Source organism: Echinops telfairi, unplaced genomic scaffold (genome assembly GCF_000313985.2).
Source record: "Echinops telfairi isolate 266 unplaced genomic scaffold, ASM31398v2 ScPeMD7_31;HRSCAF=116, whole genome shotgun sequence".
Lineage (NCBI taxonomy): Eukaryota > Metazoa > Chordata > Mammalia > Afrosoricida > Tenrecidae > Echinops > Echinops telfairi.
Window position 1 is genome coordinate 16,112,363 of NW_022103928.1, and position 26,572 is coordinate 16,138,934.

At 47.2% G+C, this 26,572-nt stretch overlaps 1 protein-coding gene across 6 annotated transcripts in view; it reads left to right on the forward strand.

The window, feature by feature from the left end:
* Positions 1–26,572, forward strand: part of ADAMTS9 (ADAM metallopeptidase with thrombospondin type 1 motif 9) — a 177,734-nt gene that overhangs the window by 124,373 nt on the left and 26,789 nt on the right. For 5 of the 6 annotated variants that reach the window (XM_045289812.1, XM_045289813.1, XM_045289816.1 and 2 more), the window contains 3 exons: positions 7,893–8,060; positions 15,353–15,526; positions 25,529–25,699. In XM_045289812.1, coding sequence (XP_045145747.1) covers positions 7,893–8,060; positions 15,353–15,526; positions 25,529–25,699 — 513 coding nt within the window. The remainder of the gene's footprint in view (positions 1–7,892; positions 8,061–15,352; positions 15,527–25,528; positions 25,700–26,572) is intronic. The other variant, XM_045289814.1, reaches the window with a different exon arrangement.

Sequence of the window (26,572 nt, forward strand, 5' to 3'; positions counted from 1 at the left end):
TCTGCCTGCCTTCATCACCCCCCTTGCTGGGCCACCTACTTCGCCATCGTGTGGCTGGTGGCCTTCGAGCGTGCACTGGAAGGGGACGTGCGAATCTCAATTTCTTTTCTCCCCACTGCTGGATCCGGCCTTTGTGGCCGAGTAAATCCTGTGGTAGCTGGGGGAGGGGTGGGCATGGGCAGTGGGAGGATGGCCTAATGCCCCATCCAGCCGAGAGGACTGTAGCTCCCACATCCACTTTCTTCCACGGTGTTCCCTGCCAATCCCAAGCCTTCTCAGCCCCTTTTCATGGTAATCAGTGCCAGGGTGGTCCGACACAAACAGCCATCAGGCAAGGCTGTCAGCACTGGCTTTCCGCCCTCCAGTCACGGCCCTTGTTTCCGGGTAAGGCTTTCTTTCCCTTCCTTCTGGCCTGTTTGGGTTCCCGGGTGCCCCTGCCTAGAGCCATTGTGTGATAAGCAGCCCTCTAAAGATCTCCCCTCGACATGTGCACATCAGCCAAGGAAAGAGAGGCCTGTCTACAAAAGCCCATCCCACTCCTGCGGCCGAGCGAGCGGGTGTGCTCTGGTCACGATGGTCGTTCATGCAGATGCTGATGCTAGGGATGTTGAAAAATAATGATAATATCCTGACCAAAAGAAGAAAAGGGAATTAGAAGTCATTTCTGAGCTGTGACACAGGAGCGAGAAACAGCAGCTGGAAATGCGGCACCAGGAATACAGTAGCTCGCCTACCTTGGTTAGAAGGGAGCGTGGTAATAAGAAGTAGTCGGTCCAGGGAAGGGACACAATGAAGCCGTCTCCTGTCTTGCTGTCCACTCTGTCGAGGTTCCCTTCCCTGGCAGGAAGGGCACTCCACCCACTCAGTCAGTGAGGTTTTGCCCAAAGCATCCCCGCGTCACCCAACAACGCCTGTGTTGGAATGCTCATCCCAGACGCCATTATTGCTCTTTGTCATGAGTCGACTCCACTCGGAGCTGCCCAGTGTGACACGGGGGAAAACGACCCTCAGGGTTTCCTGGGCTGTCGTCGTCAGTCACAGGGGCAGATCGCCATGTCTACTCTCCCTCAATGCTGCGAGGGAGGCCCAACTACCACCCTTCCATTCACCACCGTGCCGTTTACCTTGGGCTCCGTTAGTTAATAATAGATTTTAAATGACTCACCTTTTTTCCCTAAGATGTTCTGCCAGAGAAAAGTGGTGATTGTGATCACATATGGAACAAAATCCCAAGACCTTTATATGCATTGTCTCATTTAGTTATAACACCCCTCCATTGAGTATAACTACGACTGTCACCCCAATTCAACTAAGAAATCTGCACTCACAGAGGCTAAAGAACTTACCCCAAATGGCATTATGGGAAATGGTGGAGAGAGGAGTCCAGCCTAGGTCTCTCTGGCTCCCAAAAAGGCACCTTGGAGATGAAGGAAAGCATTTCCTGTGGCGAATGCTCATCTCCTGTGTGGGCACCTGGCCTCTATCAGTTGTCCTTGACGGCTGGCACTTTGGAGAAAGAGGTCATTGCCCTCCCTCTTACTCATTTACTGTTGGCAGTCCCTCAAAGCCAAAGGTGCAGAAGCTGCGCCTGCGTGGCCAGCCCATCATACCAGCTCTGTGAGCATGACCAGCCTGAAACGGAAATCACCACAGTCCCAGTTTGCCATGGTCCCAGGCAACATGCAGAGGACTACAAACTGGCCAGGAAGCCGCCAGCACCATTGGCACCAAGCACGGGCTGAGGCAGGGACAAGGACTCTTCTTCCAGTGTTTCCCTCCATGCCTTCTTTGCTGCGTGATCTGAAACATGCCCTGTTTCCTTCTTTAGCCTTGAATTTGTCAACTACATCGATGCGATTGAATCATCTTTGCTGTCCCCTACAGCTCAAAGATTACTCCTGGGTGAATTGACAGGCCCAGATTTACAACCTGCAGTCTTTCGCTTGTGACCGTGCCAAGAGCTATTCGCCAGGGAACGGAGATAATAATTCACTGTGTGGCACCAGGCAGGACCCCTGAGAGCTCATCAACCCTCAGAAAGGGCCAGAGAAAACCAGCATGCAGTTTGGGTCCAGAGAAACGGCAGCTGCTTTATCCTATACTTGTATGTTCTCTGGGCATTGGAGCAGCTGTTGGGAAGTATTAAAGTCCGAACTAACATCACAAAGCCATTCTTGTTCGGAGACACTGGGGAATCAGAGAACCCCCAAATAGTGGTACATTTCCTGTAGGTCCCTGCTGTGTGTTCCTGCCTGCCGTGGTTGCGTGGCGCTAAGTCGTGGTTGTCTTCGCCAGGCCCTTTCTCCTGCAGAGCACAAGGATTCAAATGGCCACCTGGAGACAGGCACACCAGATCCGATGCCTGACTCTGCTGCTTACTTACTCTGTGACTTTGGGCGAGTGATGTTACCTCTACTTATCGCTAAAAAAGTATCTTTTATGTGTAGCTGAGCCACAAGGTTGCTGTTGAGGTTAAGTAAGAGGCTCGTAAGCCCTCAGAGCCCTGGTGGCGGCGTGGTTGTGCTGCGATCTGCCAGGCGGGCAGTTCCAAACCACCCCTTCAGGAGAAAGACGGCGCTCTCCACTCCCATGCAGTTACAGGCTCGGAAACTCAGAGGCAGGTCTCTAGGGTCGCTGTGTGTTGGCATGGACTTGGTGGCAGTGAGGTGGTGTGATGTGGTGTGGTGTGGTTTAGCGTAAGCCTTCAGACCTGGGACTGGCTCACAGGAAGAGGTCGCCTGATAGTCCTTTGTTCTGCTCCCACTGAAAGAGTGCTCTTGGGAGGGCCTGTGTGAAGCTAACTAACTGTGCAAGATCGGTTCATCAATAGCTTGTGAGTGGTTCTTCCTCTCAGGCCTTGCATTTCAGGGCCCCTCCATGGCTTCATCTCCACGAGGATACACTGGCAGCCTCACATGTGGAAGGCAGCAAATGAGTGTCGGTCCCATCTGTTTGTTTATGACAAGCTCACATGGTTTCCAGGGCTCTCCATGTGTAATGTTGGAAACGCTGATCCTTAAAAGCCTATTCTTGTACTTACCAGGCGTTTTGCCAGTGGAACAATAGGTGTGTGGAGGCTGGCCTCCCTTTGCCTCTCCCAGTAGTGTGATGATGACCCTCTTGCGAGGCCCCCTTCCGTCATCCCTGTGATTGCCGTGGGCCATCCTGAAGCTGGATCCTAAGCGTTGTATCTGTTCTGGCAGCACACTCTCCAGGTGGCAGCTGCCTTTATATTTTGTTCAAGTCAAAATGAGAGTAAGGTCAAAAGAGCTGGTTGTGGTTAGGCAAAAGTCCAACAGAACATTGCTTTAATGAGTTAGGTTAAATGTTATTTTCTTATTTTCTATTATCTCAAAAGAGAAGCCTTGGCAATAGCCCATGAAGTCTCCTGTCTCAAAAAACCAGCCCAGAGCGATGGTTAGCCAGGATGTAATCAAGTCAAGAGAGTCTTCAACAATGGACATTTTCTCACAGCCTTTCCAGCCTTCCTTATTTCTATCCCTGTCTTCCTTTGGCCAGCTATAGCCAGCCCTGTGGTTGAAATATACACTAGTTCAGCAGCATCCCACAAAACACACTTCCCATGGATGTAGACTCGCAAGTGCCCAGGTCCTTGGAGATGAGAATGACCTAGAAGGAGATCACGGAAGTTCGCCCAGAAACTCTCCTAGGGCTTCCCTCCCAGACCCCCTGGCCTATCCCACACCTGCTATAGTTGAGCAATCCTGGGTCATACTCTAGCCCAGGGGTCCTCAAACTACAGCTCACGGGCCACATGCGGCCTGCCGAGGACATTTACCCGGCCCGCTAGGTGTTTTTGCCCCATTTTGTTTTTTTACTTCAAAATAAGATATGTGCAGTTGTGCATAGGAATTTGTTCATAGTTTTATTTAAAACTATAGTCTGGCACTCCAACGGTCTGAGGGACATTGAACTGTTTTAAAAGTTTGAAGACCCTTGCCCTAGCCCCTCCAGTTCTCCCAGCCCCACGCCTTCTTCTGCCTAGATCCTGCATGCAACCCTGACCTTTATCCTTCCTTCTCTCGACCTTGGTTCCTTAGGGTCTCCTTACCAACTCTGTCTTGTCCTCCATTTCTTTTGGGGAGTTAGGTCCTCACCAACCTTGGCAACCTAAGGGACCCCAATCCTCCTGAAGTCTTCAGACTTTGCTACGCCAAGCAGGCACACTGGGGTTCTCACTGACTGAGAGACCCTGCCCCATAAGGTTTCAAAGCCCCCAGTCCCAGCTGCACACCATATCTGAAGCTGCCATTCAACAGGGAGGGAGGCCTCTATCGGGGTGAAGGGCAGACTGCACGCATCTTGAGTGATGTGTCCGCCAGGTGAGTTGACCTGCAAAGATGTCAAACTCATAAACTTAAGTCGAAGAGAGTTCCATAGCCCAGCACCTCCTTTGAACTGTCCCCGAGAAACGCAAGCCCGAAACTCCTGGAGGTATTGACCTTGATACTGGCCTGGATGTCTTTCAGTAACAAGGCAGAGCTAACATTGTTTGGGAATCTTGCTCATAGTTGTGGGGGGGGGGGGAATCAATCTCTTCAAAAAGTTGGACTGTTTCCCAAGAGAAAGGAAAAGTTAGTGTCCTCTTGGCAGACCAAGGAGTTAAATGCCCCCCAAAGCAAGAAGCCTCAGGAACGTGACCAATAGATAACATGTACTTGGTGACACGCTGAATTGAACGTCACATCTCAGTGACACACATCAGTGTAAATGCCAGCGCCCGTGAGGGGACAGAAAGTGATCCGGCAGACATTTTCCTCAGGATATCGAAGGGCTGAGACATGAGTTTATTTGATTCTGGAAATGACAGCGTCTTTATGAAATCATAATGGGCCATTAATTAGCCTGTTACTTATGAAAACTTCCAAGAACAGCTGCCTTTCTTCATTGGTAAATTAAAAAGCATTAAGTGAAAGATGTTTGCTATCAGATTAGATACCTTGAGAATTCCTTAATTGTTTTTAGAGCTTAACAATTTTAGGCAAGTAATATGTGTAGTGAATCTTGCTCTTTGGGGGGACGGCAGGGAAGGGGTGGTTAAGGCTTTTTCCATGTCAGTTTCATTCTAGCCCCCAAATAAGAATAACACATAGAATGGAAAGACACAGCCCTTTCAAATATCACAAGGATTTTTAAAGCATCATTTTGACAAGTTACCTTATCTCGCTGCATTTTACTAACGCTAGTTATTGGTTGCTCCAGTGAAGCAGCACACATGAATTATTACTGGTGGTGTTATTGACAATTTACATGGCTATGATTTTTCTTGTGGGAGGCCTGGTGCACAGTGAGTAACGTGTGGCTCTGCTAACTGTAGTATCAGCAGTTCTAACCGACTAGCTGGTCCTCAGGAAAAGGATGAGGCTCTGAGCTCATTTAAAAATTTATCATCTCAGAATCTCACAGGGACTCTTCTATTCTGTGCTATAGGGCCATTATGAGTCCATTGGAATGGACTCATTAGCAGTGAGTTGAGTTAATTGTTCTCGAACAGATAGATATCTGCTTGTCCGGAAAGTCACCAATGGTCTTGAAACAATTGTATTGAGAACACCAGTGGTCTCCAGTAATAGTACCTATCACCGTGGCTACTGGGCTTATTACGAGAGAGAATGTATGTCTAGTCTAGGTTAATACCAGGAACCTAATGACTGCCCAGCTTTCCCCACCACAGGACATGTTTTTCTCCAATCTAGCCAGTTGTCCAGCACAGCAACCTGGGACTCCTCCCGGATCATGTCCTCTCCTTTCTACCTTGCAGCTGATCTCAAAACCAAACCAAAAAAGAGGCATCCCTTAAATCCACCCCACTGTCCCAGCCCAACATGCCCCACCCGAATCTAAGCCGCCATCCCTTCCAGCCTAGACAAAAGGTAATAGTTTCCTGAGCAGTCTTTGTATCCACTCATGCTGTATTTCTATCCTCATGATACCCTGCCCCCAAAGTCACATTTAGAAGCAGCCATCATACCTTCCTTGTCTTACCACGGCTTACATTTGTCTGTGGGTTCCCATTGTGAGCAGAATGCAATCCAAACTTATTATATGGCCTACGGGATCGGTGTGATCTGGCCCCAGGGAATGGCTTTAGGAGCCCCCTGCCAACCTCCCTAGCCTGTTTTTCCCATAGCACCCATCTCAGTTTGTGACTTATCTATGTATCCTAGTCTCCATTCAGTTATTGTTGCCTCCCACACTGGTCTGAAAGCTCTGTGAGCCATCGGTTGGGTCCGTTTTGCTGATCATTGTATTCCCAGTACTTAACACACAGCCTGAGACATTGTTGGTGCTCAATCAGTGCTTACTGAGTAAACAAATGCGCTCATCCCCCAAACTAATTGTGTCCTTCTGTTCCTTTTTTTATTTAAGTAACATTTTAAAATGATGTGAAGTAGACGAAAGGTTGGAAGCAATTTGCTTGTAGCATTTTTCTAGATTTCTAGGTTTTTAGACATGTCAACATGCTTTAGGCTGAACAATAGTTATTTTTGTTTTTGTGTAGATAATCTAACTGCCTCCCTCTTTCCACACTGGAGAGTCTAAGAAGAGTTCTAGGTTGATTGCACCAAATCATAGTATGCATCAAATGAAGAACTCACATAAAAACAGTAATTTTCCTCCCCTTCTTAAAAGTGGAATGCCGATACCAACCCTATTAATACACAATATCTTCATTTTCTCTATTAGCTACTTTTGACAGTTTTATAATAGTTTACTAGTAAAAACTTGGCTGACACGTTTATGAATGGTTATGCTTGGTAATCGTGGTTCAATTAATAACAGGAGACTTGTTTGACATGGTTCTATTTGTCTATTAGGCATAAAAGGACAGGCTGGTAATTCAAGTTAACAAAATCGCCAAGCTCATGGGTAAAGTGAGAAATATTGAATGGAAGGAAATGACACTTGAAATCTGTTTTCATTGCATGTTTGTATTTTGTTCTTCGTTCTCAAACTCATTTCCCTCTAAAACACAAGAGCATTATATTGAAAAATAATGCGCCTCGAAGACCCGAGCCAGCAGCAAGCCTGAGCTCCGGGTGGTAGTGACTTCTGAAATCCCTAACGAGGCAATCAGAGTTGAACATCTCTCACAGTGCATTCACTGAGGCTGGCCTCTTGCCTGTTCCACAACAAGCTGTCATTTGAAATTTTTGTCCTGACTCCACGGGCACTTTGATTCTTAAATCTTTCTGAGAAACCTAATCTGAAATCAAAGTCAAGTCTCTTAGATGTGGTCAGACAAGGTTGCATTTCGAACAGTTCAGTGAACCTGCAGATCAAAGGTGGGAGGAGTTGCCTCGCTCCTGAAGTTGGCACGGGCTTACCTGCGAGCTGATCTTTCGGCTTCTAGTGTGCCTTGTCCACCATCTTGCTGTGGACAAAGAAGAGTGCAGTCCCTGGAAAAGGATAGAAGGATAGAAGCACTTCCTTGGATAGTTCATTTAGGGCAGGGGACACCGTTGTTATTCGAAAGAGGGGCTTCCCCAATCTGAAGCTCTGGTCGTTTAGGTGAAGAAATGCCTTGACCCGAGCTCACGGAGGAAGTAAGGTGTACAAGGGGGATCCTTGACATGTCTCCATAGTAGGGCTTCTGGAAATCAGAATCACGGGGTCATGTCATGTTCCTGGGCAGTATTTTGGTCTCAATTATGGGAATTTGCACACACACTTTGACCAGCAATGCTGCAGTAATGCTAGGGACATGTCCCTGCCACTGTCGTCCTCCCCTGCTGAGGTGCGAGTCATCCTCCAAAAATGGCCCTGGAAAAGGGGGACATGGTAGCTTTTGTTAGGCATGGTCTTAGCATCTCTGAGGTGATTGAAAGACAAAAGAAAAAAAACAACCTTGCCATTGCTTTATATTGCAGTGTTCTGTCTCTTGTGGTCGAGGGCATAAACAACGACATATTTACTGCATGGCAAAAGATGGAACCCATTTAGAAAGTGATTACTGTAAACACCTTGCTAAGCCACATGGGCACAGAAAGTGTCGAGGAGGAAGATGCCCCAAATGGAAGGCTGGAGCCTGGAGTCAGGTGAGCGATGCTTCTCTTCCCACTGCTTCCTAACGTTCTGCAGGGGGAACTAGCCCCGCTGTGTGGATCTGTCTTTCTCTGCAGGGTTGTGGTTTCTCCCAGGGGAGCCGGACACTGGGCGGGAAGGGCTTGGTAATCAAGAGCCTTAGGAGTTGTGTGGCCGTGGACAAGCGGCTTCAACTTTTGGTGCTTGGCTTAACACCTCCGAGGGGGTGGAGATGAGCTAGTCCGGGTGGTAATAGACGGCTGACTGCTAGTACAGAATAAACCCTCAGTGCTTCCCTGGTGGCACTCATTATTATTATTATTATTACTATTACTATTATTCACCACTTAGAAAAATACTCAGATCACACTGAAATTGGCAGGAACTAAGTAAATTGACCTCTGAGGCCCTTGAAGAAAGGGCTTTTAATATTCAGTATTAGAAACTACTTCTGGAGCCTCTTACTTGCTTCTAACAGAGATGAGGGACAGGCGGGAGAGTTCTCTGTGCCATTTTCTAGCTGAATGCCCTTGGGTGACTTTTTGACCTTTGGGAAGCCTCAGAGCTGAACAGCTCCTTCATATTGTTCTTAGGAGGATTTCGTACAATACTTTTGTGCCAAGAGCTTACCTCAGGAGTCTTACTCTGAGAGACCCTCCAGAGCCATGTTTTGTTGGACGGGTGAGAGCGATGTGTATGTTGGATGGGAAAGGGGGACTGCTAAGTATCCGCAAAACCATTCCATTAGACTTTTCCACTAATTCTAAAGGTTTGGTAATCTAGTTGGGAAGTGCGCATGAGTTTCTTTCCCTGGTGAGCTTTTCAAAGGACCTTTAGAAGCTTCCATCTCCCTGTGAATAACTGACATGTGAACGGCAGTCGTTCGGACGCCGTCCTTAAGCAAAGCTCTTGGCATTCCACACGTGCACATCTTTTCAGCTTGGTTGAAGGTACTTACTTTCAAAGTTATATGACTTGATCTCTTTTAAGATATTCTGGAATCAATGCTGATTCTTCTTTCCTTTAACCTGACCCAATGAGGTTTTACTGTACTTCCGGTTCTCTATGCAGCGGAGAATTAAAGCGCTCACTTCAGAAAATTGAGGAGAACAAAGCTCAAGTTTAGCAGCACCTAGAATTGGTCCTTTCAGAGCCAGAGTCCTAGTTTTTAAGGCCCAGAGCAGCTTTGGACACAGCTAAGTTAGCACTGCAAAGAGTTCAAGAAGCCTTAACTTCAATATGACTCATGGAAAATTCCTCTAGGAACCAGAAATATCTCCTAAATGCTCCTGAACCTCAGTGGCACAGTAATTAAGTACTTGGCTGCTATCTAAAGGGTTGGTGCTTCTAGCCCACCTGGCAGTCTGCTTCTGTCAAGCAGCAGCCTGGGAAGCCCTCAGGGCCAGTCCTGTAGGGAGTCAGATTCAACTTTACAGGAAAGGGTTGGTCTTGGCTCCTCAGCTCCCCTGAAGTGTACCCTGTTCCTGCTCCCTCCCTAACAACATTCCACTTCACAGAAATGCAAAACAGAAGACTTCATCCCTCTAAAGGACTTTAGCTTACCTGGCGATTCCATCTCATGGTGACCACATGTGCAGAGGAGAGCTGTCTCCATCGGATTTTCAGGGCTGGGACCTGTCCAGTGTAGATCACCAGTTCTTTCTTCAGAGGCCCCGGTGGGGTGGGGTCCATGCCACCAACCTTTCAGTTAGTAGTTGAGACCTTAACCATTTGCTCCACATCCAGGACTCTTGTAATAATAAGCCATCTATCTATCTTGTAATAATAAGATAGATTTTTTCCCATCCCAAGGATCTGTATCCAGCCAGAATTAGCTCCTCTTCTGGCTTCTGTAAGAGGTCATATTTCATGGCTGCGTTTCATCTTGGGCATCTATCATCATGGTTCATTTATGTGACCGCTGTCATCTGTTAAGGAGCCCTGGTGGTGCAGTGGTTATGAGCTGGGCTGCTAACTGAGAGATCAGCAGTTCAAGATCACCACCTGCTTCTTGGGAGAAAGAGAGAGACTTTTTTTTACAGTCTCAGAAACCCACAGAGGCAGAGCTGATGCCGTGGCAGTGAGTTGGGTTTGGGTTTGGTCTGTTAAACTCTCAGCTTTTCGCCCAGTGATTCGGTTCCGGTAAAAGCCTGTAGCCGACATTATTTAAGAGAACACACTAATGAGCTTGTCCTCTTATAGAATTCCATGCTCTGTCACTTTCCTTTATGTTCCTTAACCTCTACCTTATCCGTTTGCAGCTCGCCCTGAAGATGAAGTTCAGTGCATATCAATGATGCCCATTTTAAAGGCCAAATCATTCAATTAAAAAAAACCTAAAAAGAAAATCTTTGGGGCTTTATTGGTACACTGGGAGTGAGTGTTACTCCAGTCTCTCATTGATCTTGATGGAAAGCCCAGAATTGTTTACCAAGCTGAGGAGATTAGGTTTAATTACCAGGTGGGGGGGGGGTGGCGTCGGCATAAGGTAATAATTGTATGATCAGATTGCTCCCCAGAAAAGATCACATCTGTGCAAAATGGTTGCTTAGAAAAGTCAAGATACCTTTGCCGAGAAAACAAGTGAACACAGTACGGGGACGCTTGTGCTATCCAGTGGCCCACTTTCTAATGCCTGATTGGATTTGTAGAAATGAATCAGAAGAGCTGAGCAAACAAGGTGTCGCATGGCTACAATTTGATTTGTGCAATTTACAAGTTTTCCTGGAAACAATCAGACCCAAGGATTGATGGGGGAAACCCAGGGGCTTAACTCAATGATATGGGCTTACTAATGATCCACTGATAAATAGCGTTTACCAATGGGAAGGCAGCAATAGGCAAAAAGGAAGAGTGAGTTCCCCTTAGCAGCACGACTTAGACCATCCATCTGGTGCTACTGCTGTATTCTGGTCCTCCTGTCTTGGAGTTCGGATGAGTTATCATAGGGCAGCACAATTTCTCACCTGAGCAGAATGCCTGGTACACCTTGGATAGGAGGTGGCGATTACCCTATGAAACTCCTTTTTTTCTTTTTCTAATCATTTTATTGGGGGCTCACACAGTTCTTAGCATAATCGATGCATCCTATGAAGCTTCTTAAGCTCGCCTTCCAAAATTGATCTTTCCAAGTTCAAGATGGAATACTTCGTTTCTACACCTTTTTGAAAATCTTGATTTGTCAAAGAAACTGGCTTTTTATTAGAAAACATTTCCACTAACATCTTCAAGAGCTTTTCCCCAAAAGTCCTTCTTCAGTTTGTTTAGATGATTCGCATCAAGAACTAGGGAATGTGTGTGACATTTTAAAACAAAAGTCAGCATGAAATTCAGTTGATATTCAGTTCAGGCAGGTGTGAAGGCTGTCTAGTCCCATGTTATAAAAGCCTTGCATTCCTGTCCGCTTTTAACTTCCACATTTTAACTCCCCCTGTTCCTGAATAACACTTCTGCTGCTGTTCGCAAGAAAAAGAAGAAATGCTCAGATTAGAGTGAGGAGCAGAACACCACCATTCCATCTGCTCCAGACGCTGCAATGCGGAGCCCTGGCCAGGATGGGTCAAGGTTATGCCACGGTTTAATCAGCAGTCTGGGTTTAGTGGTGCAAAAAACAATGCAATTAGAGAGGTTTTAGGATCAGTAAAAGAGACAGATCTTTAAAAAAACAAAAAAACCAGGTTCCATGCCCAAATGGAAATAAGCAAATTGCAGTAAGAATCTACACTCACTTTTGGTTGGGCTCTTTGCTAAGATAATCAGAGCAGTGTGGTGGTGATGGTGTCTGCATCTGAACTGTTCTTTAAGGATGTAGTGGATGCCATGACATGCGTGTACCTTGTGTCCTTTGAGAAATGAAATAGACCACACGCACATGGCCAGCGATGAGAAGGAGGGTGGCGTCAGTGATCTGTGTTGTTTGTGTTTGAACTGGGGGCATTGATGCTGGCCTGCTGAACACAGGCCTCTCAGAGGCCCACACTCTTGCCGACATGGTCTAGGAGCCTGGAGCCATGAGTGCCATCTTCTAAAAACAGAAGCCAAATTCGCATTCACAGTAGTTAGGGTACGAAGCTCAGTGCCAAATTTATTTCGACTATTTCGACTGTCTTGACTGTCTTTGTTTTGGTTTGAGTTTGGTGTGCGTCTCCTTTGCTTTTCAGTCTGTTTCAGATATCTGCCCGAAAAGCTTACTAGGAAGTAGAAAGATACTTTGCATAAAATACACAGACCAGAGCAGCGGGTCTCAGTGCGCGTGTTACAAGTTGGGCCTCAAACAAGGTCAGCAGTTTGAAACCGCTGGCCTCTCCATAGGAGAAAATGAGGCTTTCGTTTCCTCTAAAGGAGTACCTGCTTGTAAACCCAGAGGGGTAGTTCTAGCCTGTTTCATAGGGACTCTGAGTCAGAATCAGCTCAGTGGCAGTGAGTTTAGTTTGGGAGGCCTTTTGACAATGCTGGAGTCAGTTTTGGGTGTCACAACCCAGGGGTGGAGGGTTGCTGCTGACATCTAGTGGGTAGAAGCCAGGCATGCTGCTGAGCATCCTACAGTGGACAGGACAGCCCCCACGACAAAGAACTGTTCGGTTGATAAAATTCACACTCTCCATATACTTTCCTATAGCATGTGGTTAGTAGGATTACGATGTATGGAAGTTCATGTTTATAGCCAGGCTCATCCCTCCTTTAACATAATGGGCCCCACCACTATTTCAGAGTAAAACTGGAAGAAATTATGTGAAATGCTTTCCTGGCCTTCAAGTGTCTATGGTGGGATTCCACACAGAGCCCAAGTCTTGTTATCTGAGGATATCCGCTGTAAGTGGGTGGGTTCTGCCTACTAGCCTGACACAGCAGGCAGTGCCGAGAGATGAAGGCGCGCTCCCAGCTCAGTAGTGCAGAACCAAACACGTCTACCTGCTGACCTGCACAAGCAGACAGCCGTGCTAGACTGACGGCCGTGGGGGGAGCACATTACCAGAGGCTGCTTGCATTCCTTTCTTTACACACTAACCGAAAAGTATTCCAGTACACACTCGCACATCACCACTACCACCCTCAGGGCCACGCAGAGGCTGTGTGATGCTGTTTATTCATGGGGTCTCTGCACAAATCTCTCACGATTTACCCAGCAGGCCTTGCTGGCTCTGTATGCACATGCTTGCCTCCCTTGAGACCCAGAGAAAGAACACAGCAGAGCTAACACACAGGCACTTCTCTTCGCTTTGCACAAAGATGTCCTCGGATTCATTGCTCAGAAAGTACAGGGCTGGTACTGGGGATCTAGACGTCAGTCACGGTGACACTTTTGAATGAGCTCTTTCAGGGCTGGCTTTGATAGTATAAAAATCAAAAGCCGGATCAACATATTATAGTAATTGAGCCTGGCCATGTCTCAGTTATTCTTTTGAAATCCTAATCAATGCTGCCATGATTATCTTCTTTATATCCAGGACGGATGGCTCTTAATACCTGGCCTGCTTTGAACCCGTCCGTAATGGACTCAACAGTAAGGGCATCAACAAGTGGGCTTTTTTGGTTGCTAGCCAGGACACGGTGTTACTCTATCAGGCTGTAACGTTTTTGCCCCCGAGTCTTCTTTTACCTTATTTTAAAACATGAAACTCTGAGTACATTTTAGTCCTATTCCGAACTGAAACTCGTCGACTAAGCCTCTGATCATTCTTTCCCTGTATTTGTATTTGTTCAGGAAATACAATCTTTGGAATCTGGCCTCCAGTCTGGATGGTCCTGTGTCTTTATAGTGGTGGGGGCTGTCCGTGCGGTTGATGCTGATGTTTGGGCCTTTCTGGTATCTTCGTGGTAGAAGTCTCTTATTTTTATGCTTTCCCAACATAGCATGGCAGGTGGCCTCCCTGAACACAGCATGCCCACTGTCTGTCTGTAGACAAGACGCAGGAATCCTCCCACTGAAGCAGGACATCGCGACTTTAAAAGTCTGGTTTCCTTTAGGTCAGGAACTCATCGAACCCAACAAATACACTTTAAAAACTAACAATGGTCGCCAACCTAGTGATGTGAATGATTCTCTGCACTTCAGCCAGCTCTGAGTGACCTCCCTCGCACTGACCCATCGGAAGCAGTACCGTCCCCCGCCTTCTGTCTGCCCTCACTTAGTATCTTGACATCTGCAATGGGGAGGGAAACATTCATATTCGGCACAATTCCACCTAGTTGTGCTTCTTGGTAGTAAACTCCATTTACTCAGAGACAGATGCCACTGCAGGTTAATTACATAAGAATCTCTTTCCAAGTTAAAAGAGATTGGTTCTATTCTTTATTATTATTATTCTATTCTTTAAGAAGACTTCCTCTTAGGAGTATGACTTTAATGGATACAAAACTTGTTTTCTCAACACCAGACAAATTAATGGAGGCTGAGCTCTCACAGAGATTTGGTGATAATTTTTAATAACTCAGAGCAACAATGCGCTCTTCTTTCCAATACAACATTGCTTTTCGTTTCTGACTTGTCAGACCCTTAATAAAGGCAATAATTCTTGGTCTGCCCATAAGTGAGATTATGAAACCCAGCAATGAGGAAGCCATTAAAAATTAATTTGGAGGAAAGTTAATTGCAGATTTAATATGGCTTTCTGCAAGTTGGTCAACAAAATTCTTCAATGTGATTAACAGTATTTTTCAAGAGCTGAAAACATTAGGCCCTAAAAAATATTTTCTGGATTTTGTTTTTCTTTTTAGCTTTTACTCTGGGTTTGTTCATATGAGGTTGTAAATAGAGACTAATACTTGAGTACATTCCATGGTTTAAAAACAAATCCCACGTCCAGGAAGACTAAGAGCCAGAAAGTAAGTGACGGAGCCATGATGCTGCTTCTAAGGCTGTAACACCTTCATCATTATGTCCCTCCTCGGGTTCACTTTGCATCTGCCAGAAACCCCCTGGTGCGATACTGGCTCCTCAGTTTTCAAAAACCTCAAGTCCACCGATGGAAATCATGTGGGATTTGCATTTCACCAGGCAGCGATATTTCTAGGTTGTGCTCGCTATTTCAGAACAGTCGCTCCCACCCTGCGCCTTCCTCCCAGAGTTCCCTAACTTCAGCAACTCCTCCAAACAGCAGTGCTTTCGTGAGACTCCAGATTTAAGACCAGCCAGTCATCTTGAGTCTCCTTCACGGGGAATTAGAAATTAGCTACGCTCGTCATTGAGTTAGGCTAGCAGTCCCCTCCTCTGTCACCTTCCCAACCAGGAGGGGACAGGAGCCCGAATCGACCCCTCCTCCCCGAGAATGACCAAAAGCTCCACTTACGTGTTCTGTCTCCGTAGTGCTCCACGTCCTGCGGCCAAGGCACGCAGCAGAGGAACGTGGCCTGTCAGATTGGCGCTCACAAAATAGCCAGAGTGACCGAGTGCAACCCGTACGCCAGACCGGAGTCGGAGCGCGCCTGCCAAGGCCCACCGTGTCCTCGCTACGCGTGGAGGGCAGAGGAGTGGCAAGAAGTAAGTAGAGGCACCGAGTGAGCACCTGCCAGGTGTTTTGCTCGTCCCCCAGGTAGCTTCTGATCATTCTCCGTGAAGCTGGTGAAGCCACTGAGCTCGGTGACAATGCTGGCTCCTTCCCAAAAAGCAGCAGCATTTACTCGAGCGCCTTGTTTCCCTTGAATGTTCCAAGCCCGGCTGCTTGAACAGGCCTGGGGCCAAATGCCGGCAGATAACTTTCCACCCAAGGCGACAGAGATGGAAGGAGGATTTTAAACATCTGACTACAGACGCCCCGTGTGTATTCGCTGCAACAGCCACAAGGCAGACTTTAGGTAGGACTTACGGCGTACTTTTCCTCATTCATGATTCAGGAAGGAGATGCCTAGGTACTGAAGTGAAGCCCTGATTAATTAGCAAGGGATTTCCAACTTTTAAACTTTCTACTGTGAGGTAATCTGAAGAAACTGCTCAGCCGATGCCTAAGTAGACCAGACTGGTGTCCCGCACACCCCTTACAAGTTAATGTTTGATGAGGGGGTGGCGGGGTGGGGGGTTGCCGTCTAAGTGCCCCTGGGGAAGAAGCCTGACTGGGAAGGTAAGACTTTAGTGGGAGGTAAGCTTTGTTTCCAGAGCAGAGATTCGCTTGGAGAAAGGGGGAGAGAAAGGGAAGGAGGAAGCCGAGCCGTTTCCACTGACCTTGGAGCATAATGGGTCATACATGCTGTTCCAGGTCCAAAGATGCGATTAACAAATAGGACTCCCCTCACTCCCCATCAGGCCCGTGTGCACCCGGGCTCACACCCTGCAGAGCAACCCCACACCCCCTCCCCTTTTCCTGGAATGACTTTCAGAAGAGGGGAAGGGTACAGGTTTGTTGGCTGGTTCAGAACACTTAAACTGCAGCTGGCTCTGCACTCGGCGTTGTGCACATCCACCCCCCTGATTTTTACAAATTATTATTATTGGCCTTATTTTGTGGGTAAGAAAACTGTCTTTCTGAGAGGTGTAAACACTTATCCACGTGTCACATAGCTAGCAAGTGGAGGAAGCAAACAGACGTGGTCCTCAGTTCGTTTCCTGAAGCCATGCCTGTCCTCTCCACGCCCCTCAACCTCCTGATGAATGATGTCCACTCTTTGCAGGCCGCTCTCTCTTTGGGAATGGCACCCTTTCTCTCTGCTCCATCCTTTTGCTTGTTTTCCTTCTAGATTTTTAAAATGTGTACCACATCATGGCAGGAGTTAACAGATACAGCTGTTACATTTCCAACTAATTTTCCTTGAGCCATTCAGAGTATTGGCATTCTCCAAAGGCAATGCCTAACCCAGTCCTGTACTTGCTGTGTGACTTCCAATAAGGATTCTCCGAACTCCTCTGGGCATTCTCTCTATAGAACGCATCTAACGTCTAACCCTAACATGTCCCGTTGGTGAGCCATTGTACTCCTCACCCCAGGGCCTCCAGTTCAAGTCCACTAGCCCACCCATAGGAGAAAGATGAGGCTGTTTGTGCCCATAACCTTGAAAACCCTAGCGGGTAGCTCTTCTCTGTACTATGGAGTTGCTGTGAGTTAGACTTGGCTCATTGGTGGTGAGTCCATTTGGAGACTGATGTTTTTATGGTCACTGCCATGCTCCATCACTCTGTGCAGATATTTAGTAGGAAAGAGGTTGAGAACACAACTGGGGCAGAAGTGAGATTTTGAAATACCTAAGTGCATCCAAGTGGCCCCTGTGTCCTGCTCCAGGATGACTGAGGGTGGGGCTGCTATTGAAACACTTGCAGAAGTCACAGGCTGGGGTTGGTTTTCCCTTTGTGACCGGGAGGTGTTGCCAATGTGGAGTATAGGAGGACGAAGAGGCCCCCTTGTCTCTCCCCCTCAGTCGCTGCTCCTTCTTGATTCTCCCGTTTCAGGCCCATCATTCTCTGCTTTCTCCCTCTCCCTGCCCCCACCCTCTCTCCTCCCTCCCCTTCTCCTCCTGCCAAACTCAACCCCGTGGAAGCTCTCCAAGGAGCGGAGTGAGAGATTGCGTAGGAAGGAATCTGAGCTCACTGCTCACATATTCACCAGCTTTTGAAAATGCTAGAGCCAAGCTCCATTTATAATTCCTTCTGAGTCGCAAAGAATGGAAATAATCTTGCCACATAAACACGAGGAAATTCCTCTTCTCTGATTATGCAAAGTTTGCTCAAAGTATACATCTTGGCATGTGCTGTGTAGATGGGAAGTACCCTGGTCGGTTCCTATATGGATATAAGAAAGGCACCAGAGGCCACCAGTTTACACTGGAAGGCTCTAAGCAGGGGGAACACACCCTTACAGTTAAGTACCTCCCCAGGTTTTTCTTTTCCTGAACACAAGTGGAGTGCTTAGAAGGTGGACGTGGGTGTGGAGCGGATGAGTAGAAAAATGTGGGAGACCATCAAGTGCCACTAAATTAGTTGAGCGAGGCTCAAGGCAGCTGGGTAAGGGAGAAGCCCCAGGGGACATTTTTAGGTTCCTCCTCAGCAAAACATGGCCCCTCAGGACCTCCCCACAGCAAGGAGGCCAAGCCTGTGCTGTGGGGACCACGTGTCTGTTGGCCTGCCACTATCTTGGTTTTTGCCTGTTATCCTAGTATAATTATTAGTTGCATCAGAAATTCCCGTTAAATAGCCAACAGATGATAACTTAGAAATATTCCATTAAAAAAAAAAAGTCTCTCATGCTACCCTGAGGTTCCTGGGTGACAAACAGTTACTTAGTCTGGTGGTGTACTGAATTAAGCAGTGGGCCTCTAATCACAAGATCAGCAGTTCAAACTCACCAGCTACTCCATAGGAGAAAGATGCGGCCATCTGCTCATATAAAGATTTCCAGTGTTGAATAATCACAGGGACACTTCTACTCTGTCCTATAAGGAGCCGGAGGGCTAGAACAGACTCAGTGACAGAGAGGCCGGGTCTGGGGGTGGGTAGGTTACATCTTCAGCAGCAACCCTCTGAAAACACCCCAGGCCTCCTGTTTGCTTTTGGGGCCCATTTTTACCTTTTCTTTCCAGGGACCCTGTTATTAAAATGCACGTGCATGCTGGCAACAAGTATTTCATGCTAAGCTACAGCACTTAAAAATCAAACAAAACACTGCCATTGAGACCAGGTCAGGGTAGAACTCCCCTGGGAGTTTCCCAGACTGTAACTCTTTCTGTGAGTAGAAAGCCCCATTTTCCTCCCTCAGAGTGGCTGGTGGTTTCAAACTGCTGACCTTGCAGATTGCAGGCCTAAGTACCATAGAATCATTGTTCTCCATCTTCCTCTTCTGGTTTATCAGCTACTTGAGGTCGAGGGGCTTGTTCACCAGTTTTCCCAGCATTTAGCTTACCACATTTAGCTTACGCTACGAGAGCACAGGGACATCAGTTGCATGAATGGCTGGCTCCATGAGTGAGTGAATGGAGGGGCAAAAAGGATGTGAATAATCTTGCCCTCAGACAGAGTGCCGATACTGCAGATGCATTTAGGCCAGCGTGTGACAGCTTCTCATTTGTGGTGTCTATTATGTTCAGCTTTCCCTTGGATTGAGGTTTTTCTATATTTTATTTGTTGGTGGTTTTTTATATGAAATCCAGAATAGGTAAATCTATAGAGACAGTAAGCAGATTAATCGTTCCTTAGGGCAATGACAACAAGCTTTGGTTACAAGCTGGGCTGTGACCCAAAAGGTTAGCAGTTCAAAACCACTAACAACTCAGCCGGACAAAGATGGGTTTTTCTACTCCCATAAAGCGTTACAGTCTCAGAAACCTACAAGGCAGCTCTGCCCTGTCCTGTCACTTGAATCAGCATCGACCCCACAGCAGTGAGTTTGGTCTTTTCAAGGATTGTGGCAGGGAGGAAGTTAGCATTTAATGGGATCTGATAATAATGGGTACAAGAATGTTCTCTTCTTAATATGTTTAAACATTGAATTGTATTGAATGGGAATGTTATGTCAACAAACAAAACTGTTTTTAAAGGAGGGCAAGGAAGAGCAGGAAGGAAAGAAAAAAAGAAAAACTTGGTCGTCTTTTTCCTTCCACTTTTTAAAGACATTCTAAAATGTCTTTCAGAACATCCAAGCCAACCCTTTTTACCCTGTGAGAACAGCTGTTTATTTTCTTGTCACGATGCCACGGACACGCTGTGCTCAGAAAGAGCTCGCCTTCGCAGAGGGCCTCCTCCGTGTCTGCTGGGCCCGGGCAGGTCTGCGCGGCTCTCGTGCATGTTTGGAGCCGGGAGGCTTGCATGGAAATCAGCTGTGCAATGATTACCGCGCTCACCCTTTGGCCTAGAAAAGTTAACCAGGAGCAGGACTTCAGTCAATTGGTTACAAAGATGTTCATGAGGTTTACAAGAGAGTGATCCGATTTCCATGTGTGCCCAGGGCTGCATAGGAACCCTTTAGTGTTCGTTCCCCCAGTTATATATTATATATTCAACCAGCATTGACCAAGCCCCGGCCAAGTGCAAGACACCAGGCATTGGGGATGCGACCAAGGATATGAGATTCCTGAGTCTAATCAGGAAAATGGACCAGAGCCAGCATGCTGAGCATGTGCAGGAGTGCCAGTTGTAGAAAGTGCTGCCGAGAGCGACCCCCCACCCCCAAGGTGCTGAGGCAGAGACTGCGATGCACATGCCTTCACCAGGGGGGCCAGGCAGAAAAGAGCAAGCACCATGCTTCTAGGTAGAAGGAAGGGCCCGCATGTGTGGACCAAAGCGCAGCTGTCTGGGGGCTACAGGAGTAGCTGGTGACAATGAGCCCACAGACCTCAGCAAGGTTTGGATCTGTTCCTCATCAGAGGCCGAGGTGTACCAGCCTGGTCTCTGCCCACCCTCTTTCTCGCAAATCTGCCTCAAGTCACATGCTCTAATAATCTCAGCCTTAGCAAGCAAATCCCAGTGGATGTCCAACTCATGGTCTCTTCCATAATGGATGTTTTGGAAGGAGATCTCCAGACCTTTCTAACAAGGTGTGTCTACATAGATTTGAACTAATTACCTTTCCATTAACAATCAGATGTGTTTATTAGGACCTGTACACCCCCAGCCCCCACATCTCACACCTTCCCTGCCTGCACGCCTACCCCCCACCATGACATTTCTCCCCTCCATGTGTCAATCCAGACTGCCCCTCCTGAGAATGGCTTCTCCTCTTCTCCTTAGGGACTGTCCCCTCCACTTGTACCCTCAGCTGTCACTGCCGAGACAACCCATTCAGCTGCTTCTACTCCAGAAATCTCTTCCCCGTTTCGTATTTTTGTCCTGTTTAAAGAAGGACCTTTTTTTTTTTTTTTTTTTTTTTGCTGATTTATTTTTATTCAATTACCCTCTCTCTCATGAAGCGGGGGGGCATCAGTTGTTACTGAGTCCATTCCATCTCTGGGTGACCCCATGTGTGTCCGCGTTGACTGGGCGCCCCAGGGCTGTCGGGCTGGTTTTGCAGAAGTAGGTCACCATGCCTTCTTTCTGAGGCACCCCTGCATGGACTTGATCTGCCAAGCTTTCGGTTGCCAGCTGAACGCTGAGCCATTTGTACCTCCTTGAGAGATCTGTGAGGAGCCTCAGGTGGCGTGGTGGTTACATGTGAGCTGCTAACTGTGAGGCTAGCAGTTCAAAGCCTCCTGCCACTCTGAAGGAGAAAAATGGGACTTTCTACTCCCCTAAATAGCTACCGTCTCGAAACCTCACGGGGGCAGTTGTACCCTGTCGTAGGGGTCACTATGAGTCGGTTGCAACTCGATGGCAATGAGTTTGGCTCTTTGGAGAGGTCTGCCGCAGACCTGCCCCCTCGGCCAGACAAGACAACACAAGTGAGACAGCCCCTCGGTCTCCAGCTATAGCTCTCCAGCGACCTGCCAGGGCCGGCGTCCCTGGTGCCATGGAGAGAGAGGAGAGGACGCAGGAGGTGTCCGGCTGGATCCCAGGGCCCTTTGCACATAGAGTGAACCCTCGTTTATCGCGGTTAATCGGTTCTAGACCCTACCGTGATAAATGAAATTCCGCGAAGTAGGATTCCTTATTTGTAAATCAAATATTTTCGTAGTTAGAGCATAGAGGACATGAAAAAACACCCTTTAGTCACCATTACACTCGTATTACCCAATTTATTAAACGAAAAAGGGAAAATACAGTAAAACATTTTGGACGTTACAATTATCATTTATTATTTATTATATTATTTATGGCATCTAGTTTACAGTATTACATATTTCACATCCAGTATTATTATACATAGTTCTTACAAATACTGTAATCAATGGTGTGCAACCTCCACGATTTTCTTGCCATCTTTGATCATATCCAAAAGTTTTACCTTTTCCTGGATGGTGAGCATCTTCCTCTGGCGCTTATTTTTATTGTCAGAAGGCTTAGAAGAAGCAGCTCGTTTAGGAGCCATCATAGGGCTTAGATAAAATTTCTTAAAAATCGCAAACAATTACAGTACACTGTACAAAAGCAAAAATGCATCTGATACGTAGCTCCGATACGTAGCGATGCAGACAGAAGCGTGTACAGTATGAGCCAATCAGTGGCAGTAATGACAGAGCATGCGCTGTTACGCAAAAACCGCGATAGAGTGAAGCCGCGGAAGTCGAAGCGCGAAGTGGCGAGGGTTCACTGTATATACTGGATGGCTGAATGACTGGCGTTAAAGCTAAGAAACAGCTCCATAGAATTGTCTCATCCTCCTTTTTTCCTTTGCAAATGCAATTCTGTGGCAGAATTGTTCAAAACCTAAATATTGCCATTTTTTAAAATGAGCTCGTTGGATTAGAACGCATTAATTAGTTGAGGGTGCCCTGTGGTTTCTATTATTTTGTTTTTTGGTTTAAAGGATTGTTAGATGAATGGAGACCTGTTAGTGCAGTGGTTAAGCACTCAGCTGCCAACCGAGGTCAGCAGTTCGAACCCAGCAGCTGTTGCTGGGAGAAAGATGAAGCAGGCTTCTACTGCAAAGAATAACAGCCTCCGAAACTGGATGATGTAGTTCTCCTTTCTGGTGTGGTGAGTTAGGTGTTGGGCTGCTAACCATAAAGTTGGCAATTCAAGACCACAAGCTGCTACATGGCAGAAAGACGAGGCTGTCTCCTCCCATAAAGAGTTACAGTCTCAGAAACCCACAGGGGCTGGTCTGCTCTGTGTGGTCTTGTAGGGGTTACTATAAGCTAAAGTGGACTTGATAGTGAGGTGATTTTTGTTGTTGTCTTTATCACATTAGCACTCAACACAACACATGCAGAATGTTGTTCTGTCAAATTTTGTATTTGGTTCTAAGACTTACCTATCCACCCTTTATCCAGAAATGTTAAATAAAATTTTTTTCACCAATGAAGAAGATCAATATGAAGGTCTTCACTGCGCTTAGGAAATCTCACCAAGGTCTTGAGTTTTAAGCCATTTGATTACAATCTGCAAGGAAAGACCAGTCCTACTCATTGCATACCCAGGCCCTTTATAGACCATCAACATGGGGCCAGATTCCCTGATTGATCTGATGGTATCCTAAATATGCTAATTTGAGTGTCTTCCTCACCCTGAAGTTTGGAATGCCCTCCCCACCGCCCATTACTCCCAGCACATCTAGATGCTCAGGTCCCCTGCAGGGCAAGCAGCCAGCTGCCTCGCTCAGCCTGGTGCCGTAACCATCTAACCATCGTCTTCCTGAACTATAATGTGTGCTGAAATCCAGAAGGGCTGTTACTTACGCACTTGGTAGAGTATTTTTGAAAAGCCAATATGGAATTTGAGGACAGCTTGTGGAAATTGAAATGACAAGCGGAACTCTCTAGCTCAGTGGTTCTCAACCTTCCTAATGCCGCAACCCTTGAATACAGTTCCTCATGTTGTGGTGACCCCAAACCATAAAATTATTTTCATTGTTATTTCATAACTGTAATTTTGCTACTGTTATGAATCAGGTGACCCCCGTAAAAGGGTCATTCGACCCCCACAGGGGTCAGGACCCACAGGTTTGAGAACCGCTGCTCTAGCTGCTTATCAGCGCATTCTGAATCTGGTCAGAGAGGGGAGTGAGTCCGAGTCACCAGAAGAAGGGAAACATACTCAAAGCCCATGGGCCCAGGGGCATGCTTTGGCTTGTTCCCTGCGTACCCAGCCCCTGGGCCTTCGTCAGGGTCCAGGACTCCAGCAGGAGGAAATCCTTCCTCTGTGAGTTTCCGAGGTGCGCTTTACTCCTTCCAAAGCTCAGGGCAAGTCAATTATTTACTTAGGTTCATTTTCCTGAAAAGTGTACTCAAGACAAGGCTTCCCAGCTTCCTTTTCTCCAAGGGGAAAACTCTACCGTCCTAAGCTCCCTTTTACAGCAGGGGCACAAATAGTTTTGTATGTTACTTGACCATTCTTCAAGACCAAGAAAGCAGCTCTTTTTTTTTTGAAAGCAGCTCTTACTCTTAAAGTTTGTAGGACTTCTTGTGCTCCTACTTTAGGCTGCTCCTTATGGATGTTGCGTGAAGCTCTGTGGGTTGATGGAAGCCAGAGAGGACACTGGAGGGGCTGGTCAGGTCTGACTGCTTCGTAATCAGGAGCTGCTCCGAGTCCCCAACCTGCTTTCTGAGAAGTTAACATCTCTAAGGAATTAATTTTTGTATTTCTTTTGCACATTCATGTCCGTATCACAGAATGGCTGGGTTTTGAGTTTGGGTGTTTTTTTAACGTTCAGTGGCTTACCAGATCATTTGGCCCTTGTCTCCCTTTCCTTCGTCAACGTTAATCTTTAAAGCATTACCAGCCGGGTCCTTGGACTGCCTGCTGTGAGGTTGGCAGCTGCTCCCCAGGAGGATGATAAGGCTGGCTGATCCTGCAAAGACTTCCTACCTAGGGTCGCCTGCGTGGGAATGGAGCAACAGCACTGGTGGGGGGCAGGGGAGAGGGTTGTTTGTTTTGATTTTGTCTTTGGTATCATTTCACAGTGGCTCCTAGCCTGCTCCCAAAGAACAGAAGGTCCCTGAGCTACACCCAGCTAGGACGGTGCACAGCCAGCCTCCTGCACTAACCTGAAGTCGTTTGTTCTCCATCAACACCTCGCAGTACTCACTGTTCATCTTTGTGCCCCAGAACAAACATATCGGTCTTTCTACATCATAGATGTTACAGTTTGTAGTCTTAAACCACATTTCCAGGTAATCCAGGGTTTATCCTAGTGTCCAGCTCATCTCGCCTGGATCCGGAAGAACAAAGACACCGGGGTATATAACATATGATCCAGCAATTCCACTCCTACGTGTATCCTCCCCCACAAAAAGAAAATAAAAGTGGGTGTTCAAACCTGTACACACATGCTTGTAGCACAAGTATTCGCAATAGTGAAAAATGGAGACCTGGGGTACAACTACTAATTGCAAGCACTTTGAGGTGACCCTCTATACCAAACCCCTCCTGTCAAATCGAGTCTGACAGAGTGACCCAGCAGGACAGAGTGGAACTGCTCCTTTGGGTTCCTGAGGTTGTAAATCTTCACAGAAGCAGGCGGCCTCCTCTTTCTCCCCTAGAGTGACTGGCGAGCTTGAACCACTGACCTTGTGAGGTGAGGCAGGTAGAACAAATGACTTCCAACTAGAGCAGGATCAGCTGTATTCGTTTCCAATCCGTGTACCTTGTAGCACTGGGACCTCCTTGGGGGCAGGGATGATTGGATAGCTTCTTTTAGTTGTTCATCCCATTTACCTAACCACACTGCTCTAGGCCTATCAATAAACTTTTCCGTCCTCGTTATTGATAGATCGCAGGTTTGAATTCACCTACCTGGTAAGAACATTTTATAACCCCAAAGTCAATGCTTGTATCTGAAGGGCCACCTGCAGTGGCAAGTAGTGCACACATTCCTAGCTGAGACGGAGCAAGCCTGTTCACAATTCCTTCGGTGTTGGCGGGGACTCGTCAGGCATGAAAACGGTGGACAGTGAGAATCTGCTGTCACAGCAGCAATCACTATGGGGAGTTATCAATGATTCTTCCCTCTCACACCTCTTTCTTGAACAGTGCACCAAGACATGTGGCAACGGCTCCAGGTACCGCAAGGTGGTGTGTGTGGATGAGGACAAGGGCGAGGTCCATGACATGTACTGTGACGTGGCCCAGAGGCCTGCCGACCGCGAGACCTGCAGCTTGCAACCCTGCGAGTATGCCTGGATCACAGGAGAATGGTCGGAGGTATGTTACTGCCTCAGACCCACGCTGCCTGAGGGCAGCAAAGGGGTGAGAGAAAGGTTGACGTGGGCCCACCTCTGGCCGTGTGAGGCAAGCTCTCCTGCCAGACTGGGCCTGAGAGCCTAGGACGCCAAGTGGGAGAGAGGTATGAGATGGCTTCTGAGTTGCTGTCAACCCTGATGACCTGTGGCCCACCTGGATGTCCGAGCTGTAGGCTTGATGGAGGAGAGTGCAGAACACGGACTACAGGTTCTTAGGTACCCAAAGGAAGGGAAGTGCAAGAGTGGGTCTAGGGTCAGGGAGACCTCAGGGAGAGGTGGGCCATGACAAACGGAGCTATAGAAAGGAACCGGCTCTTGGCCAGTCCAGGTGAGGCCATGCCTGAGTAAAGGCCCAGTGTTACCCATTCTGCTTTTGTCAGGGAAGCTCAGAGTCTGCACTCTTCTGTGAAAGCTCCTGATTTCAAACTAGGAGGGTGGGGTGGGGTGTGTGTGTGTGTGTGTGTGTGTATAAGCCAAACATTTTGTGAGCCAGCTACGAGTCACCTGTGTGCAGCCTCTGATGTTTGGTTGGATGCAGAGACCCTTGGTTGTCTATTTCACATCTCTGCCTGCTCACACTGTCTGTAGAAATGCGTTGTGTTACTAACAAGCCAATAACAATATTGTGGTTTTTACGATGGGGCAGAGCTCCAAAAAGTTCATGAAAAGATAATATAGAATGTCTCCCTGAACTTTTGTAGCCCCTGATGTAATTTTCAAACTATATATTTTTCCAAATATTGAAAGACCTCTCACATCAAAACAAGCCATCATTTGCTACCCTGCTTCCTCCCCAAAATTAGAGGTGTGAAAGGCGAGCCTTTTTTCTCAGAGC